Consider the following 18,190-nt stretch of genomic DNA (forward strand, 5'->3'; position numbering starts at 1 on the left):
GGTGAGAGTGTGGAGTGAGCTGCCAGTGGAAGTGATGGATACAGATTCAATTGTAACATTTAAGAGAATTTGGACAGGTACATATATGGGAGGGGCTTGGAGCAATAGGATCTGGGTTCAGGATTGAGCAGACGATGAGAGTCAATGCAAATATCTAATCAGTCAATCATATGGCAGCAACTCAATGCATGATTGGTGGATTAGATATTTGCATTAATGAGCATATGTACCTAATAAAGTGGCCACTGAGTGTGTAAAATTACACAAATAGTGTAAAAAGTAAGCAAAATAGTGAGGAAACATTCATAGGCTCATGAACCGTTCAGAAATCTGATTTCAGAGGTGAAGAACCTGCTCCTAAAATGTTGACAGTGCATTGTCAGACTCCTCAGGCAGTACAGTAGCGTAGTGGTTAGTGTAACGCTTCACAGCGGATAGCTGTAAGATTGGGGTTCGATTCCTGCCACTGCCTGTAAGGTGTTGTATGTTCTCCCTGTGACCGGGGGGGGGGGGTTTCCTCCGGGTGCTCTGTTTCCCAACCACACTCCCCCCCCCCCACAAACATTCCAAAGATGCACGGGTTAGGGTTAGTAAATTGTGGGCACACTAGTGGGCACAGGAAAAGCATGCTGCCACTCGCGGTTAGTAAGTTGTGGGCATGCTAAGTCAGCACAGGGAAGTGTTCTGACACACGCCAGCCACCCATTAAAATCCTTGCTGATTTGAGTTGACAAAAACGTCACATTTCCCTGTATGTTTCAGTGTACATGTAACAAAGTAACAATGCTGTACCTCCTCCCTGATCACAGTGGTGCGAAGAGGACATGCCCTGGATGGTGAGGGTAGGCATGGAGAGGAGGACCTGTCTCTGTGCTGTAGCACTCTGACTGCAAATGCTGCAGCAGTGTTTAGATTCAAGAAGCCTGGAACGGACCGAGGTCGATACCCTGCACCCTCCAGTAAGTTGCCTTAGTTTCAGAGTAGCTCCTTGATGCAGTTGCTTGTGGATAAGTATCGCCGATTGGTAATTGACTATTGGCCATGGGATGTAGATTTGCCAGTTGGTTACACATGCATACAAACATAACTGAGTACAGATTAGGAAAACAAATACATTCCTGGTGCCAAAGCATCCAAAAATATCCACCTATTGAGGTGTCCAGCTCCACCTCCTGTTTCAAATATTCTCAGCTCTGTGAAGCACTGAGCTGGGAGCTTCTGTACTGTGACGGAAAGAAAATGGAATAGTTGTAGCTGGCTCATGCTCTGTCAGGCTAATGCATTGATCCAGATAGCAGACATTTAACAGTTATTGACACTAAGGCAGTTCTATTTTAAATAACCCTAGCGACCACTGCACCCAAGTGTGGAAAGGCTTACAACTCCTGAACTCCTGTAAATCCCGAAGTTAAAATCATGCTACAATTTGGTAAGTCGCCATATACTTTGCATTCCCCTTCTTGGTCTGTTTCTTAAAGATAACTAAAGTGATTAAAATTTTCCCTTAATTGAAGAAGCAACTGAAGCTCTTGACCGTGCCTGCATGCTTTTATGTATTGAGTTGCTGCCGCATGATTGGCCGATAAGACATTTGCATTAATGAGCAGGTACCTAATAAATTGGCCCACTTTTTCATTTTTTTAATGATTAATATTACATAAAGCAGATCATTACAGTGCATGACTATGAAAGGTTGAGCGAGGTAGGACCATTCTCTTTGGAGAGAAGAAGGATGAGTGGTGACTTGATAGATGTGCATAAGATAATAAGAGGCATAAGTAGAAAACATTTGTATTCCTCGGGTGGAAATGGCTAATATACGCTGGGGCATAACTTTAAGGTGATTGGAGAAAAGTATGGAGAGAGGATGTCAGAGGGAGATTTTCCAAACAGAGAGTTGTAGGTGTGTGGAATATGCTGCCAACCCTGGAGGTAGAGGCAGATATATTAGGGTGTATAAAAGATTCTTAGACAGGCACATGGATGATAGAAAAAATGGAGGGCTATGTGGGAGGGAAGTCTTGGATTGATCTTAGAGTAGGTTAAAAGGTCAGCATAATATTCTGGGCTAAAGGACCTGTATGATACTATACTGTTGTATATTCTATATTTATATTCAAGCCACTGGTGATGGATTACTGAACAAAGTCAGTAATTGGGGGAACTAGTCCAATTTATGTTTATCGGGGGTAATTATGTCATTACGTGATCATGTGAAATGAGTGCGAATGAATTGGCAATGCTCCCTGTCAGTGTTAAGCAGGCACTTTCAAACTGATGTGTTTGGAACACTCTGTGAACACACACACACACACACACACACACACACACACACACACACACACACTCACACTCACACTCACACACTCTCACACTCACACTCACACTTACACACACACACTCTCACACTCACACTCACACACTCACACTCACACTCACACTCACACACTCTCACACACACACACACTCTCACACTCACACTCACACTCACACACACTCCGGGTGACGCTTTACAGAAGGGGCTCCAACCCTTTATTATGCCGCGGTCCCCTACCTTTAACCGAGGGGTCCGTAGACCCCAGGTAGGGAACGCCTGCTTTACAGCCTGCTGGGATGTTGTATTTTCTTTCCATTTTGGGATTGAGATATCTGCTGCGTCGCAGTCAGTCAAACGCTCAGCACTGATGCAGAAATTTCAAGCCCTTCTCCAGAATATTCAGCCTCAAAATGTAAGCCAACGGTTTTGCTTTGTATAGCGGGAGAGCTGCAGCTTCCGAAATGCTGCCTTTTGGATGAAATACAAAACTCTTTCCCAGAGCGTTTTAGTTTTATTTAGAGAGACATCACAGTAACAGGCCCGACTGGCCCATAAAGCCCATCCCTCCCAATTCCACACTCGTGACCAATTAACCTATCAACAGCTGTGTCTTTGGAATGTGGGAGAAAACGGGAGCACCAGGAAATCCACGTGGTCATGGAAAGAAAGTACAAACTCCTTACAGACAGTGCCACAATTGAACCAGGGTTGCTGATGCTGTAAAAGCAGTACGTGACTTGCCACGCCATCCTGCCACCCACCAATGTCCTGGTCAATAGTTATCCCTCAGTCAGCGCCACAATGACGTTAAACTAAAATCAGCTGCTGCTTTTCCTGGAAACATGAAACACCTGCAGCCCAGGAGAAGGAGAGGAGATTTAATAGAGGTATGAGGGATTTAGATAGCGTGAACCCATGCAGACTTTCTCCCCGAAGGTTGCGCAAGATTGGAATTAGAGGTCACCGGCTGAGGATGAAAGATAAAATATTTAAAGGGAACCTGAGGGACCCCTTCTTCAATCAGAGGGTGGTAAGGGTTTTGAACGAGCTGCCTGCAGAAGTGGTAGTGGCTTTGAGAGGGATATTAAATCAGCCAAGATGGAATCAGCACAGCCTCAAAATTGAGGGATGGCCTTTTAGGACAGAGGTAAGGAGAAATTTTTTGAGTCAGAGAGTAGTGAATCTGTGGAATGCTCTGCCACAGAGTGTGGCAGAGGTCAAGCCCATGGATACATTTAAGACGGCAGTTGATTGCTTCCTGATCAGTCAGGGCATCAAAGGATATGGTGAGAAGGCATGTGTATGAGGTTGAGTGGGATCCGTGATCAGCCATGATGGAATGGCAGAGCAGACTCGATGTGCTGAATGGCCTAATTTTGCTCCTATGTCTTATGGTCTTTTGGTGTTATGGAATGGTGGAGCAGACCTGTTAGGCAGAATGGCCTAATTTTGTTCCTGTTTCTAATGGTCTTATGGATTTATGTGTGTTCAATTGTAACAGTTAAGAGAAGCTTGGATAGGTCCATCATTGGGAAGGGTATGGTAGGATATGGTCCAAGTGCAGGCAGGTGGGTACAGGTGGTGGATGTTCATATGAACAGCTGGTGTACATCACAAGTCCTGCTTATGTGACCACTGACGCCAGGTAGAGAACCTCTGAAGAGTAGTGATAATGACTCGGTTTACCCGTCTTGTAAAGACACTGTCCAGAAGAAGGCAATGGCAAATCAATTCTGTAGAAAAATTTACCAAGAACAGTCATGGTCATGAAAAGACCATGATCGCCCTTGTCATATGATGCAGAATGAATGGGTAGGTGATATTAGGCAGTAAAGCAGGCCAGCTTTTCTATAGTGCTGTAGTGCTCTATACAACATAAAATGTTGGGAATATTCAGCAGGGCACACACCATCTGTGGAGAAAGAGAGACAGCCAATGTTTCTGCTCAGAGACATGTAACCTCTATAGGGATAGACAGCGGTCACCAGTAGAACGGAAGTGTAGATTGGGAGTAACCTAACCACAGAGCAGCATGGTAGTGTGGAGGTTAGCACAACACTTCACAGTACAGGCAAACCCGGATTCAATTCCCACCGCTGCCTAAAACGAGTTTGTATGTTATCCCTTGGGCTTCCTTCAGGTGCGCTGGTTTCCTCACACAGTCCGAAGACGTAGGGGTTGGTATGTTAATTGGTTATTGTAAATTGCCCCATGATTGGGCTAAGATTAAAAAGGGGGATTACTGAGTGGCATGGCTCGAAGGCCTATTTCCACAGTGAACTTCAATGAATAAGTAAAATAATAACCCTGACTTACTAAACTGGAACTTCAATTCTGATTTGTTCTGTGCTAGGGCTGTCAGTCTGCTGAGTGTTTCTGGAACTCCTTGTTTTTACTACTGTAGGATTATCTGACCACCGTCACCGCAGCGCTTACGGGCACGAGATGAAGACAAAACTGCATTGTGTATTTCCTACATTATAATGGTGCTACACTTTCAAAGTATTGGTTCTCCATTCCACCTTGTCCATGCCTTCTTTGATAATAATCAAATTTGCCTGCTTAAGGCACACACCCTCTTTGCCTTTCCTATCCAAGGATTTGTCCAGCTGTCTTCTCAACTTTGTAAAGACTAACCTTATTTGTCACATATACATCAAAACATCGAAACCTGCAATAAAATGCCTTGTTTGGGTCAAAGACTGACACAGTTCGAGGATGTGCTGTGCTAGCCTGCATGCTTTTGGCACCAACATAGCATGCACACAACTTACTAACCTGAACTGATGTCTTTGGAGTGCGGAAGGAAACTGGAGCTCCTCAAGGAAAGCTACACAATCATGGGGAAAATGTACAAACTCCTTACATAGAGCAGTGGGAATTGAACTCCGATCGACGACTCTGTGAAGAGTTTTGCTAATTGCTACACCACCAAAGGCAAGTGTACCTACCTCTACCACCTCCCAACTCGTTTGGCAGCTTGCTCCACATATCATTATCTTTAGGGTGAAAATCTTGACCTTCAGACACTCTTTAAAATTTTCCCCCCTGACCATAAAATGAATCCTTTTTATTCCAGACTTCTTTAGCCCCCCCAAAATAAATTCTAACTATCTAACCACAAGTGATTCTGCAGATGCTGAAAATCCAGAGCAAAGCTCGCAAAATGCCCCACCTATCACTTTCTAGCTTCTAACTCCTTCCCCTTCTCTCACCTTTTTATTCTGCCATTTCTCCCCTTCCCTACCAATCCTGATGAAGGGTTTCAGCCAGAAACATCAGCTGTTTATTCCTGTCCATCAATGCTGCCTGACCTGCTGAGCTCCTCCAGCATTTTGTGACTGTTGCTCCAACATTCTATATATCCTATTTATACTCACCAAATTTTATCAGGTCACCCTTCAACCTTCACTATTCCAGGGAGAATAAAGCCCGTCTCTTTCTCCGTCTCGTTCTCCTCTCCCTTCTTTCTCTCCCCTCTCCCCCCTCTCATTTAATACCATAAACATCAGGTTCTTTTGTTTACATCTCCCCTCTCATGAAGTGACATCTCTCTGCCTCTTTATTAGAGAGAGAGAGAAACAGAGCCTGTGGTATGTTGAATTGTCGGGTGAACGATTATTTTTTTTTTGCACTGCAGATCATGGACTCTCTTGGGGGCTTTGCTTTTGCTCGCCTGCTGGGTGGTGGCCGCTGATGCTTTTTACTGAAAATAAGTGGGGGCGAGAGAGTGTTGATGCTTGTCCATGAGAAGGGGGAGAGGGGGTTTTGGAGTTCTAACATTTTACGGTCTCTCATTCTTTGGGGTACTCTTCTGTTTTTGTGGATGTCTGCAGGAAGCTGGAATTTCAGGTTGTATGTTGTATATATTCTCTGATATTAAATAGAACTATTGAAGTAATGAACTATTGAACCACAGTTCTCTCCTCCAGGTAACATCCTTGTGACTCTCTTCTGCACTCCCTCTACTTCTACCATGTCTTTCCAGTACCTTTCTCCACTTAACGTCATCTCTCCCTATTACTGCTTCCACCAGTCAGGGTCATGTATAATATGATTCACCATTCGTACATATATCCCATGCTGTCCCCATTTTGATGATGGTGACTCCAAGGCTACAGCTCGGCAGCAGTTACGTGACACCAACGACCCTCTGAGCAAAGGCATAAGGAACAGATTTAGGTCATTTGGACCATCTAGTCAGCTCCCATGGATGATTTATTTATTATTCCTCTCAAACCCATTCTTCTGCTTTCTCCCTGTAATCTTTGACACCCTTTCTAATCAAGGGCCTATCAACCTGCGCTTTAAATACACCCAGTGACGGCCTCCACAGTTGCCTGCGGCAACTCATTCCACAGATTCACCACCCTCTGTTTAAAGAGGTTCCTCCTCATCTCTGTTCCAAAGTTCCCGAGAAGAGCAGGGTGGGCTTGCTTAATGACTATGATCCACTAGCACTCATATCTATGGAGATAAAGTAATTCACAGCTTTTTATTATTATGTATTGCCATGTACTACTGCCACTTGACAACAAATTTAATGATACGTGCCATTGATATTAAACCGGATTTGATTCTGCAGGGCCGTCCTTCTATTCTGAGGCTATGCTCTCTGGTCCTATACTATTCCACTGTTGGAAAATCATCTCCAAGTTCAGTCTATCTAGGTCGTTCATTATTCAGTAGGTTTCAATGAGATCCCTGACATTCCAAAGTCTGAGTACACTTCCGGAACGATCCAATGCTTCCCATATGTGAGCTCTTACATTCCTGGGATCATTCTCTTGAACTTCCTCTGGACCCTCTCAAATGCCAGCACATTCTTTTTGAAGATGAAGGCCCAAAGCAGCATTTAGTTCTCCAAGTGTGTTCTTAGCAATAAAGCCTCAGCGTTAAACCTTTGCTTTGATATTCTAGTCCTGTAGAAATGAATGCTGATGTTGCATTTGCCTTCTTGCTACCGACTGAACCTGCAAATTTAACCCAAGGGAATCCTACACAAGGACTCCCAAGCCCCATTGTACTTCCACTTTCTGAATTTGCTCCCTGTTTAGAAAATTGTCTATGCCTTTATTCCTTCTACCAAAGTGCATGGTAATACGCTTCCTTACACTGTATTCCACCTGCCTTTCTCCTTTGCCCGTTCTCCTAATCTGTCTAAGTCCTTCTGTAGACTCCCTGCTTCCTCAACATGACCTGCCCCTCTACTTGTCTTTGTATCATTCAGAAACTGGGCCACAAAGCCATCAGTTCCGTCATCCAGACTATCAATATCTAATGCGAAAAACAGCGGACTCAACACTGTGGAATCCCACTAGTCACCAGCAGCCAATGAGGAAAGCTGCCCTTTATTCACACTCTTTGCCTTTTGCCAGTCAGCCATTTTTTGGTCATGCTAATATCTTTCCTGTAATATCATGGGTTCTTATCTTGTTCAGCAGTCTCATGTGAGGCACCTTGTCAAAGGCCTTCTGAAAATTCAAGTTCTAGGCATTGCATGTTAAAACAACACACTAAAAATGCTGGAGGACCTCTGCAGGTCAAGCAGCAACTAAACAGTTGACGTTTCGGGCCGAGTCCCTTCTTCAGGATTGAAAAGGAAAGGGGAAGATGCCAAAGTAAAAAACTAAGGGGAGGGGAAGTAGGCTAACTGGAGGGTGATAGGTGAAGCCAGGTGGGTGAGAAAGATAAAGGGCTGGAGAAGAAGGAATCTGATAGGAAAGGTGAGAGGACCATGGGAGAAAGGGAAAAAGAGGACCAAGGAGAGGTGATAGGCAGATGAGAAGAGGTAAAAGCCCGGTGTATGGAATAGAAGAAGGGAGGGGGAGAGAAAATGTTTTTACCGAAGGAGAAATTGATATTCATGCTATCAGGTTGGAGGCTAAACAGGCGGAATACAAGGTGTTGCTCCTCCACCCTGAGGGTGGCCTCATCTTGGCACGAGATGGGTATGAGAATTGGAATTAAAATGTTTGGCCACTGAGAAGCTCTACTTATGCTGGATTGAGTGGAGTCCCCCGTTTAAAGATGGAAGCTTCTCCTTATTCTCTGAGGATTTGCAAAAGTCTCTTGTGCTATTTAAAAATATTAAAAAGGGAAATTTTAAAATAGCTGAAATTAATTTTAATAGTTTATTTAAGGATATGTATACTTAAGATAATATTAAAGCACTGTTAAATCATTACTAAACTTAAATATGCCTTAATGAACATAAAAAGAGGCTGCAAGTGGAGTATTGCAATTCTGGTCACATCACGTCATAGGAAGAATATGGGGGAGAGGGTACAGAAGAGGCTTACCAAGACGCTGCCTGTATCGGAAGACCTGTGTTGTGAGGAGAGGTTGGACAAATGTGGGTTATTTTCTCTGCAACAGTAGAGGCTGAGGGAAAAACTAAGAGTAGCTTATCAAGTTATGAGTAGTATAGATAGACATCTTTCTCCCAGGGTAGTAATGTCCAACGTTAGAGGGTGTGAATTGAAAGTGAGGGGTGGATAAGTTCAAAGGAGCTGTGTGGGGTAAATTTTTTTTTCACATTGAAAATGGTGGGTGCCTGGATTGTATTGCCTGGGATAGTGTTGGAGGCAGGTATGTTAGAAGCATTTCAGTGAGTTTTAGATGGGCACATGAATACACAGAGAATGAAGGAATATGGACTATGTGCAGACAGAAGGGATGAGTTTAATTAGGTGCTATATGGGTCTAATTAGTTTGCCACAACATTGTGGGCTGTTCCTGTACCGTTCTACATTCTATCTCCTCTGAGAAACACATTAGCTAAACTTACGTGGTGCTCCAGTTTGCTCCGAAAGACCTGCAGGTTGGTAGGGAAGTTAACTGGCCACTGTAAATTGTCCTTGACGTGCAGGTGACTGATGGGTATATTGCTGGCTATGTGGGAAGAGCGAAATGAGAATAGTATGGTACAAGAAAAAGTGGGTGCCTGGTGTTCACTCCAGAATCAATGGCTGAATGAATGGTCTGTTTCCCTGCTCTATGGTTGGTGCGGTCTTTCATTGATTCTATTATGGTTATTACACTATTATGGATTTATTGAATATGCCTGCAGGAAAATGAATCTCAGGGTTGTATATGATGACATATGTCTGTTTGTTTGTCGATATTCATATTCAGAATGAACATCGATTTCTCCAACTTCTGGCAATGGGATGGGTAGGTACAATCAGGTTGGAGGATGTCCAAATAGAACATCCTCCAACCTGATTGTACCTACTCATCCCATTGCCAGAAGTTGGAGAAATCGATGTTCATTCTGATTATGAATATCGATTCCTCCAACTTCCGGTCATATCGCTGTCCTCCCTCCTTGTCTCTTTTTTCGTTCACCATTCTGGTTTCCCTTTCACCCCTTCTCTTCTCCTCACCCCTAGAGGCTCTCCTCCTCCTCCACTTTCTCCTATGGTCCACTATCCTCTCCTATCAGATTTCTTCTTCTTCAGCCCTGTACCTCTTTGACCTAGCACCTCCCAGCTTCTTACTTCGTTCCCCTCCCCACACACCCACCCTCCAGCTCACCTGTGGTACAGGGGAACCACTTAAGTTTAGCTAATTTGTATAGATTTATCTTTCAATGAATATAGAACAAAGAACAGCACAGGAACAGCCGACAGTGTTGTGCCTAACTAATTACACCTAAATGACGTCTAACTAAATTAATCCCTTCTACCTGCACGTGGTCCATTTACCTCTGTTCTCTGTACAATCACCGATCACCTGCCATCTTGTACTCCTCTCCCTCCCCCAACCTTTTTAATCTGACTTCTGTCCCCTTCCATTCTAGCCTTGATTAAGGGTCTCGGCTTGAAGCATTGACTGTTTAATCCTCTACATAGATGCTGCCTGTCCTACTGAGTTCCTCCAGCATTTTATGCGTGTTGCTCAGGATTTCCAGCATCTGCAGTATCCCCTGTGGTTTAGGTATTTCTGTCACCATGTGTATTCCTGAGCCATACAAGTGAGATGTGCTCAGACTGACTGAAATTATAAATTGCGGTTTTCTCTTCAGACCAGCGATACGTTGTTCCCGTGCTTCTCCTGGTAGGATGGATCGCAGGGTGCGTGGTGGCTGTTTACTACATCTTCTCCTGACCATGAGGATGCAGCAGTAGGTAAATGATTCCTTCAGAAGATCAGGAACATAGAACATTACAGCACAGAAGCATATCTTTTGGCCCACTATATCTACGCTGAGCACGATAGCAAATTAAACTCATTCCCTTCTGCCTGTACGCAATCCATTTCCCTCCATTCGTCCTGGATATTTTTGTGTCTATCTAACAGCCTCTTAAATGCCACTATTGTATCTGCTTCCACCACTACCCAGAGAGCTTTTCTTTCTTTTTAAATCTTTTTATTGAGTAAGTATACATAAAAGATAAGCCATATAAACATTAATACAATGTTAAAGTATAATAAAATTCCAAAAGGTATCAATACCAAAAAAAATACTACAAACAATGTAATTTAAACATAAGAAACCAAGATAACATAATAGTATACTCAATTTTATATATATCAATGGAAAAAAAGAAAAAAAAACCCCCCAAAAAAACCCACCGTGCAACTAACTAAAAGCAAGGCAAAGCAATGGGCTAACTTGAAACCAAACAGAGTTAAACTTAAAATCACGTCCTCAATCCCGACCTCCATTAAAAGCAGTGAAAAAAAAACAAGAAGGGTAAATATTACATTAAATGAAAATATCGAATAAAAGGTCCCCAAATCTGTTCAAATTTAAATGAAGAATCATAAAGGTTACTTCTAATTTTCTCCAAATTCAAACATAAAATCATCTGAGAAAACCAAAAAAAGGTAGTTGGAGCATTAAGCTCTTTCCAATGTTGTAAAATACATCTTTTCGCCATTAAAGTAAGAAATGCAATCATTCTACGGGCTGAAGGGGAAAGATTACTAGAAATTTTAGGTAGTCCAAAGATAGCAGTAATAGGGTGAGGAGAGATATCTATATTTAATACCTTAGAAATAATATTAAAAATATCTCTCCAAAAAGTTTCCAAAGTAGGGCAAGACCAAAACATATGAGTTAAAGAGGCTATCTGCCCCGAACATCTATCACAGAAAGGGTTAATATGCGAGTAAAAACGCGCTAACTTATCTTTGGACATATGTGCTCTATGAACCACTTTAAATTGAATTAGGGAATGTTTAGCACAAATAGAGGAAGTATTAACTAATTGTAAAATCTGCCCCCAATCATCCACAGAGATGGTAAGCCCCAATTCCTGTTCCCAATCTACCCTAATCTTATCAAATGGAGCTTTCCTAAGTTTCATGATAATATTATAAATCATAGCCGATGCACCTTTCTGACATGGATTGAGGTTAATTATCGAATCTAAAATATATGTAGGAGGAAGCATTGGAAAGGAAGGAAGTATAGTACTTAGGAAATTTCTAACTTGTAAATATCTAAAAAAATGTATTCTTGATAAATTATATTTATTAGATAATTGTTCAAAAGACATAAGGGAACCATCTAAAAATAAATCCAAAAACCGTAAAATACCCTTAGTCTTCCAAGTTTGAAAAGCGCGATCCGTAAAAGAGGGAGGAAAAAATATGTTACCTAAAATAGGAATCGCTAACCCAAATTGATTAAGATCAAAAAATTTTCTGAATTGAAACCAAATGCGCAAAGCATATTTAACTATCGGGTTAGAGACCTGCTTAAGACGTTTCGAATCAAAAGGGAGAGAGGAGCCTAAAATAGAGCCAAGTGTATAACCCTGAACAGATTGTAATTCCAATGCTACCCATTTAGGAATAGATAGTATGTCCTGGTCAAGTAACCAAAATTTCATATGTCGAATATTAATAGCCCAATAATAGAATCTAAAGTTAGGTAATGCTAAACCTCCATCTCTCTTAGCTTTCTGTAAATGTATTTTACCCAGTCTCGGATTCTTATTCTGCCAAATAAATGACGAAATTTTAGAGTCAACTTTATCAAAGAAAGATTTTGGAACGAAAATTGGTAATGCCTGAAACACATATAAAAATTTTGGCAAAAAAAAACATCTTAACTGCATTAATACGACCAATCAAAGTTAAATATAAGGGAAACCATTTAGATGAAAGTTGAGTAATATGGTCTATTAATGGTAAAAAGTTAGTCTTAAATAAATCTTTGTATTTACAAGTAATTTTAATCCCAAGATATGAAAAATAATTGTTAATCAATTTAAACGGAAATTTATAATATAAGGGAAGATGTTTATTAATCGGAAAAAGTTCACTCTTACTAAGATTTAATTTATAACCTGAGAAAAAACCAAATTGTGTTAATAACTCTAAAACAGCAGGAATGGATTTCTCAGGACTAGAAATATATAAAAGTAAATCATCAGCATAGAGTGATAATTTATGGGACTTTAATCCCCGAGTTATCCCAGTAATATTTGAAGATTCTCGAATAGCAATTGCAAGAGGTTCTAATGCAATATCAAATAATAGGGGACTAAGAGGACAGCCTTGTCGAGTACCACGAAAGAGAGGAAAAAAAGGTGAGTTTAAAGAGTTAGTACGAACCGAGGCTACAGGGGAATGATATAACAGTTTAATCCAGGATATAAATTTCAAGCTAAAGTTAAACATTTCAAGCACCTTAAATAAATAAGGCCATTCTACTCTATCAAAAGCTTTCTTGGCATCTAAAGAAATAACACACTCAGGAACTTTTTGTGAGGGAGTATAAACGATATTTAACAATGTACGAATATTATAAAAAGAGTAACAACCTTTAATAAAACCCGTTTGGTCTTCCGAAATAATAGAAGGAAGTACAGAGAGCTTATTCCAGGCACCCATCACTCTCTATGTAAAGTCTTGTCTCACACATCTTTTAAAAAAAAATTTCCTCCTCTCACTTTAAATGCATCTCCTCTGGTACTTGTAATGTCTGCCTTGCTTTTGGTTTAATATTAAAAGGCATGGACAGAGTGAATGTGGCAAAGTTGTTTCCCATGATGGGGGAGTCTCTTACGAGAGGGCATGACTTCAGGATTGAAGGGTGCCCATTCAGAACAGAAATGGAAAAAAATTTTTTAGTCAGAGGGTGGTGAATCTATGGAATTTGTTGCCACTGGCGGCAGTGGAGGCCTTGTCATTGGGTGTATTTAAGGCAGAGATTGATAGGTATCTGAGTAGCCAGGGCATCAAAGGTTATGGTGAGAAGGTGGGGGAGTGGGACTAAATGGGAGAATGGATCAGCTCATGATTAAATGGTGGAGCAGACTCGATGGGCCAAATGGCTGACTTCTGCTCCTTTGTCTTATGGTCTTATGGTCTTATTATTGTCACACGTTCCAAGATACAGTGAAAAGCTTGTCTTGCTTATACAGTTCAAATCATTACACAGTGCATTATGACTGTCAAATCGATCTAAACTGCTCATAATGTTATAAACTTCTGTCAGCTCTCCTCCCAACCTCAATACTCCAGAAAAAAAACTAAACAAGTGTGTCCAACCTTGCCTTACAGCTCATACCATCAACTCCAGGCAGTTTCTGGGTAACACCGCTTCTCATACCCTCTAATCCGGTTTCTTCTGGCATGGTAACAACACTTTACAGTTCAGCAACCCCGGTTCAGTTTCCGCCGCTGCCTGTAAGGAATTTGTATGTTCTTCCCGTGGCCATGTGAGCTTTCTACAGGTGCTCTGGTTTCCTCCCACAGTCCAAAGATGTACTGGTTGACAGGTTAATTGGTCACGGTAAATACTCCTGTGATTAGGCTTGGATTAAATTGTGGGATTTCTGGGCTCTCAATAAATAAATAAATACATAATTGAATGCCAAAAACATATGGGTTAGGAGGTTGATTGGTCGCCTGTGTGTAATAGGGTGGTGCAGGCTTGTTGGTCCAGAAGGGCCTGTCACTGTGCTGTATTACTGAATAAAAAATAAAAACAAAATAATCCAGTCAGCATCCTGGTAAAAACTCACTTTCCAAAGCTGAATGTTATGTTATACCTGCAAATTAAGAAATTTCTAGAAAAGAACATGGAGCACGGAGAACATAGAGTATTACAGCGCAGTACAGACCCCATGGCATATGATGTTGTGCCGACCTTTTAACCTATTCTATGATCAATCTAACATTTCCCTTCCACATACTCTTCCATCTTTCCTTCATTCATGTGCCCATCTGAGAGTCCCTTATGTCCCTAATATGCCTGCCTCTAGCACCGCCCATGATAACACATTCCGTGCACCCATCACTTTCTGTATAAACAAATCTACTATGATACCCTTTTATATTAGCCATTTCTGTCCCAGGAAAAACACGTTGGCTGTCCATTCGATTAATATCTCTATCATCTGATACAACGATATTAAGTCAGTACTCTTCCTCCTTCGCTCTTTTTCAGAATGAACTCCATCTACCATTTTTCATCCCAGCTCTGAATCCTATAAATCCTTGACAATCTTCTACACTATCCACACCACCACCAATCTTCTATACTATCCACAACACCACACTATCCACAACTCCACCAATCTTCCACACTGTCCACAACTCCACCAACCTTCCACACTGTCCACAACATCACCAGCCTTACACACTATACACACCACCAACTTTCCACACTGTCCACAACTCCACCAACCTTCCACACCATCCACAACATCACCAGCCTGACATACTATCCACAACACCACACTATCCACAACTCCACCATCCTTCCACACCATCCACAACACCACCAACTTTCTACACTATCCACAACACCACCAACCTTCCACACTATCCACAACTCCACCAAACTTCCACACTATCCTCAATACCACCAACCTTCTACACTGTCCACAACATTATCAACCTTCATGTCAGCTGCAAACTTACTAACACACATTTCCACTTTCACATCCAAGTTATTGGAAAAGAGAACGGAAAAATGGGTTCAAGCCCACATGTGTGTTTGTTTCAGCAATCACCCATCATTTGTGGAAAGAAGTTGAAAATTACAAACGTTGTATAAGCTTCCAAACAAGTGAAGTGTGGATGAGACTGTGGGGAGTAAGAACAATAGGGAAGTTCTATAATAGGAAGGGAAGTAAGCCTGTTTAAAGAAGACAATAACATCATAAGGCATAGGAGCAGAATCAGGCCAATTAAGGCTGCTCCACCATTTGATCATTGCTGATTTATTATCTCTCTCAACTCCTTCCTCTTGCCTCCTCTCTGTATCATTTGATGCCTGCCTAATCAAGAAGCTATCAACATCCACTTTAAATATACACAATGACTTTGCTTCCACAGCCACTTGTGGCAAAGAAGTTTACAGATTCACTGCAAACTACTGAAGTCTACAGATTGCTGGCTAAGAAGTTTCTGCTCATCTCTATTCTAAAGCAGGACTTTCCAACCTGGGGTTCACGGACCCCTTGTTTAATGGTATTAGTCCATGGAATGAAAAAGGATGGGAGCCCCTATTCTAAGGAGACATCCTCTTCTGAGGCTGTGCTTCTGGTCCTAGATTACCCCACTATAGAAATCATCTTCTCCACATTCACTCTATCAAAGCCTTTCAATATTCGATAGGTCTCAATGAAATTCCCCCCTCATTCTTTGAAACTCCTGCAAGTACAGGCCCAGAGCCATCAAATGCTCCTCATAAACCCTCTCAATTTTAGCATCATTCTCGTGAATCGCCTCTGGATCCTTTCCAACTCTAGGGACTCAAAACTTCTCACAAATGACAGAAAGGAAAAGGACCCTATTTGACAGGGGCGGTAATGAGACAAGTAATGAAATTAAATTTAAAACAGAAAATGCAAACACTGGGATAACATAAGGTAATATCTGCTGAGTGTTACCAGCATTTTCTATTTCAGTTTTTTATTGTCGTGTGCTGAGGTACAATGAAAATGCTATGGGACGCAGTCGGAGCCTGATCAACCCTGGCTGGGTTGCCTGGGTGGGAATGTCTGATGTTGAAAGACCTGAAATACCCGATGACCCCAGTTTACATCACTGATGATGTGTCCCAGCACATCCTAGGATGTATCTCAGCATCAATACCAAGCTGCAATGCTATTGATTGAAATTTTACAATGTCCACAACTTTTTTTCCACTTACTGAGTCAAATTGAGGTGTAAATGCAAACAGCAGTCTCTTTACTATTTTGAAATCAGCTGATAAAATAGGAACAGTTTATAAATTTTTACTGAGCTCAGAAAGGACAGAAGGTTAAACTGGAATTTGTGGTATTCTTCCCTTGTTCTTTTAGAGTCATAGGGCACTACAGCACAGAAAAATGACAGAACCACTAACCACAGACACTACTTACTCTTGCCCACACTGCACCAGAATATGTGGATGCTGGATCAGCCTCTACAGCCACCTTTGGACCCAGCAATAGACAACCCTTTAGGAGAATATGACTTGACTTGAGTTTTCACACTGCTGGACTACTACAACACAGAAATAGGCCATTCGGCCCATCTAGTCTATGATGAACTATTATTCTGCCTAATCTCATTGACCTGCAGCTGGACCATAACCCTGCATACCCCTCCAGTCCATGTACTTCTCCAAGCCTCTCCTAATGTTGAAATCGAACCCAGATTCGCCACTTCTGCTAGCAACTCGTTCCACACTCTCATCACCCTTTGAGTGAAGAAGATTTCCCTCATGTACCATTTAGACATCTTACCTTTCATCCTTAACCTATGACCTCTAGTTCTAGTCTTACCTGAACCCAGTGGAAAAAGCCTACTTGTATTTACCCTATCTATACCCTTTATAGTTTAATATACCTTTATCAAATCTCCCTTCATTTTCCTATTCTCCTAGTTTGTGGACTAATTTGCTGAATACTTTAAATTTACATGAGAAGTTTTATAATTTTACCCTCATGTGTTTATTTTTTTTTGTATACAGGAACATGAGATTTCAGAACCGGAACAGACGATATGGGTGGTTCTAATTCGGCAACTGTAAATGCATCCTGGATGATGGAAAACAGGATATTGTGATTTCACATCATGGAGAAATAAGATACAATGTTTCCTGCTTCACTCCTGTAATGATCATCAGTTGTAAACATCAATAAATTTCATGCTTTGTAGCTCAATTGGTTTAAGTTTTCTGTCGGATTTTAGTTCTTGTGAAACTAGATGTTTATAACTATTACACTAGAATTCTTATGACCATTGACTTGTGGTTTATCCGAACACAAATGCCGTGCAACCAGACATCCTTCAGGCAACTAATCAAGATAGAAAGACGCACACAAAATGCTGGAGGAATTCAACAAGCCGAGGAGAATAAACAGATGATGTTTTGGGCTGAAGCCATTTATTAAGACTGGATAGGAAGGGGTTAGGAGGCAGAATAGGAACGTGAGGGGATCTCGTATGTTTTAGACCATAAAACCTTAAGAATTAGGCCATTCACCCCATTGAGTCTGCTCTGCCATACCATCATGACTGATTTATTATCCTTCTCTATTCCATTCTCCTGCCTTCTTCCTGTAACCTTTGACGTCCTGACTGATCAGTAACCTATCAAGCTCCACTCTAAATATACTCACTGACTACGTCTCCACAGTTGTCTGTGGCAATGAGTTCCACAAATTCACCACACCCTGGCTAAGGAAATTCATTCTCATTTCTGTTTTAAAGAGATATCCTTGTATACAGAGGCTGTGCTCTCTGATCTTAGATTCTTGCAGTATAGGGAACATTCTCTCCATGTTCACTCTGTCTAGGACTTTCAAAATTATGTAGGTTTCAATGAGATCCCCTTTCATCCTTCTAAGCTCCAGTGAGTACAGGCCCAGAGCCATGAAATGCTCCTTAAACATTAAGGATTTCACTCCTGGG

The 18,190-nt window shown here is 41.5% G+C and overlaps 1 protein-coding gene across 1 annotated transcript; it reads left to right on the forward strand.

Annotated features, from left to right (window-relative positions):
• The first annotated feature begins 1,182 nt into the window (after positions 1–1,182).
• On the forward strand, positions 1,183–17,439 carry LOC134344717 (sarcoplasmic/endoplasmic reticulum calcium ATPase regulator DWORF-like). The gene is made up of 3 exons (XM_063044804.1): positions 1,183–1,429; positions 10,347–10,449; positions 17,247–17,439. The coding sequence occupies exons 1-2, from the start codon at positions 1,417–1,419 to the stop codon at positions 10,427–10,429; spliced, it is 96 nt and encodes a 31-aa protein (XP_062900874.1). The 5' UTR covers positions 1,183–1,416; the 3' UTR covers positions 10,430–10,449; positions 17,247–17,439.
• The last annotated feature ends 751 nt before the right edge of the window (positions 17,440–18,190 follow it).

Source organism: Mobula hypostoma, chromosome 4, assembly GCF_963921235.1.
Source record: "Mobula hypostoma chromosome 4, sMobHyp1.1, whole genome shotgun sequence".
NCBI lineage: Eukaryota > Metazoa > Chordata > Chondrichthyes > Myliobatiformes > Myliobatidae > Mobula > Mobula hypostoma.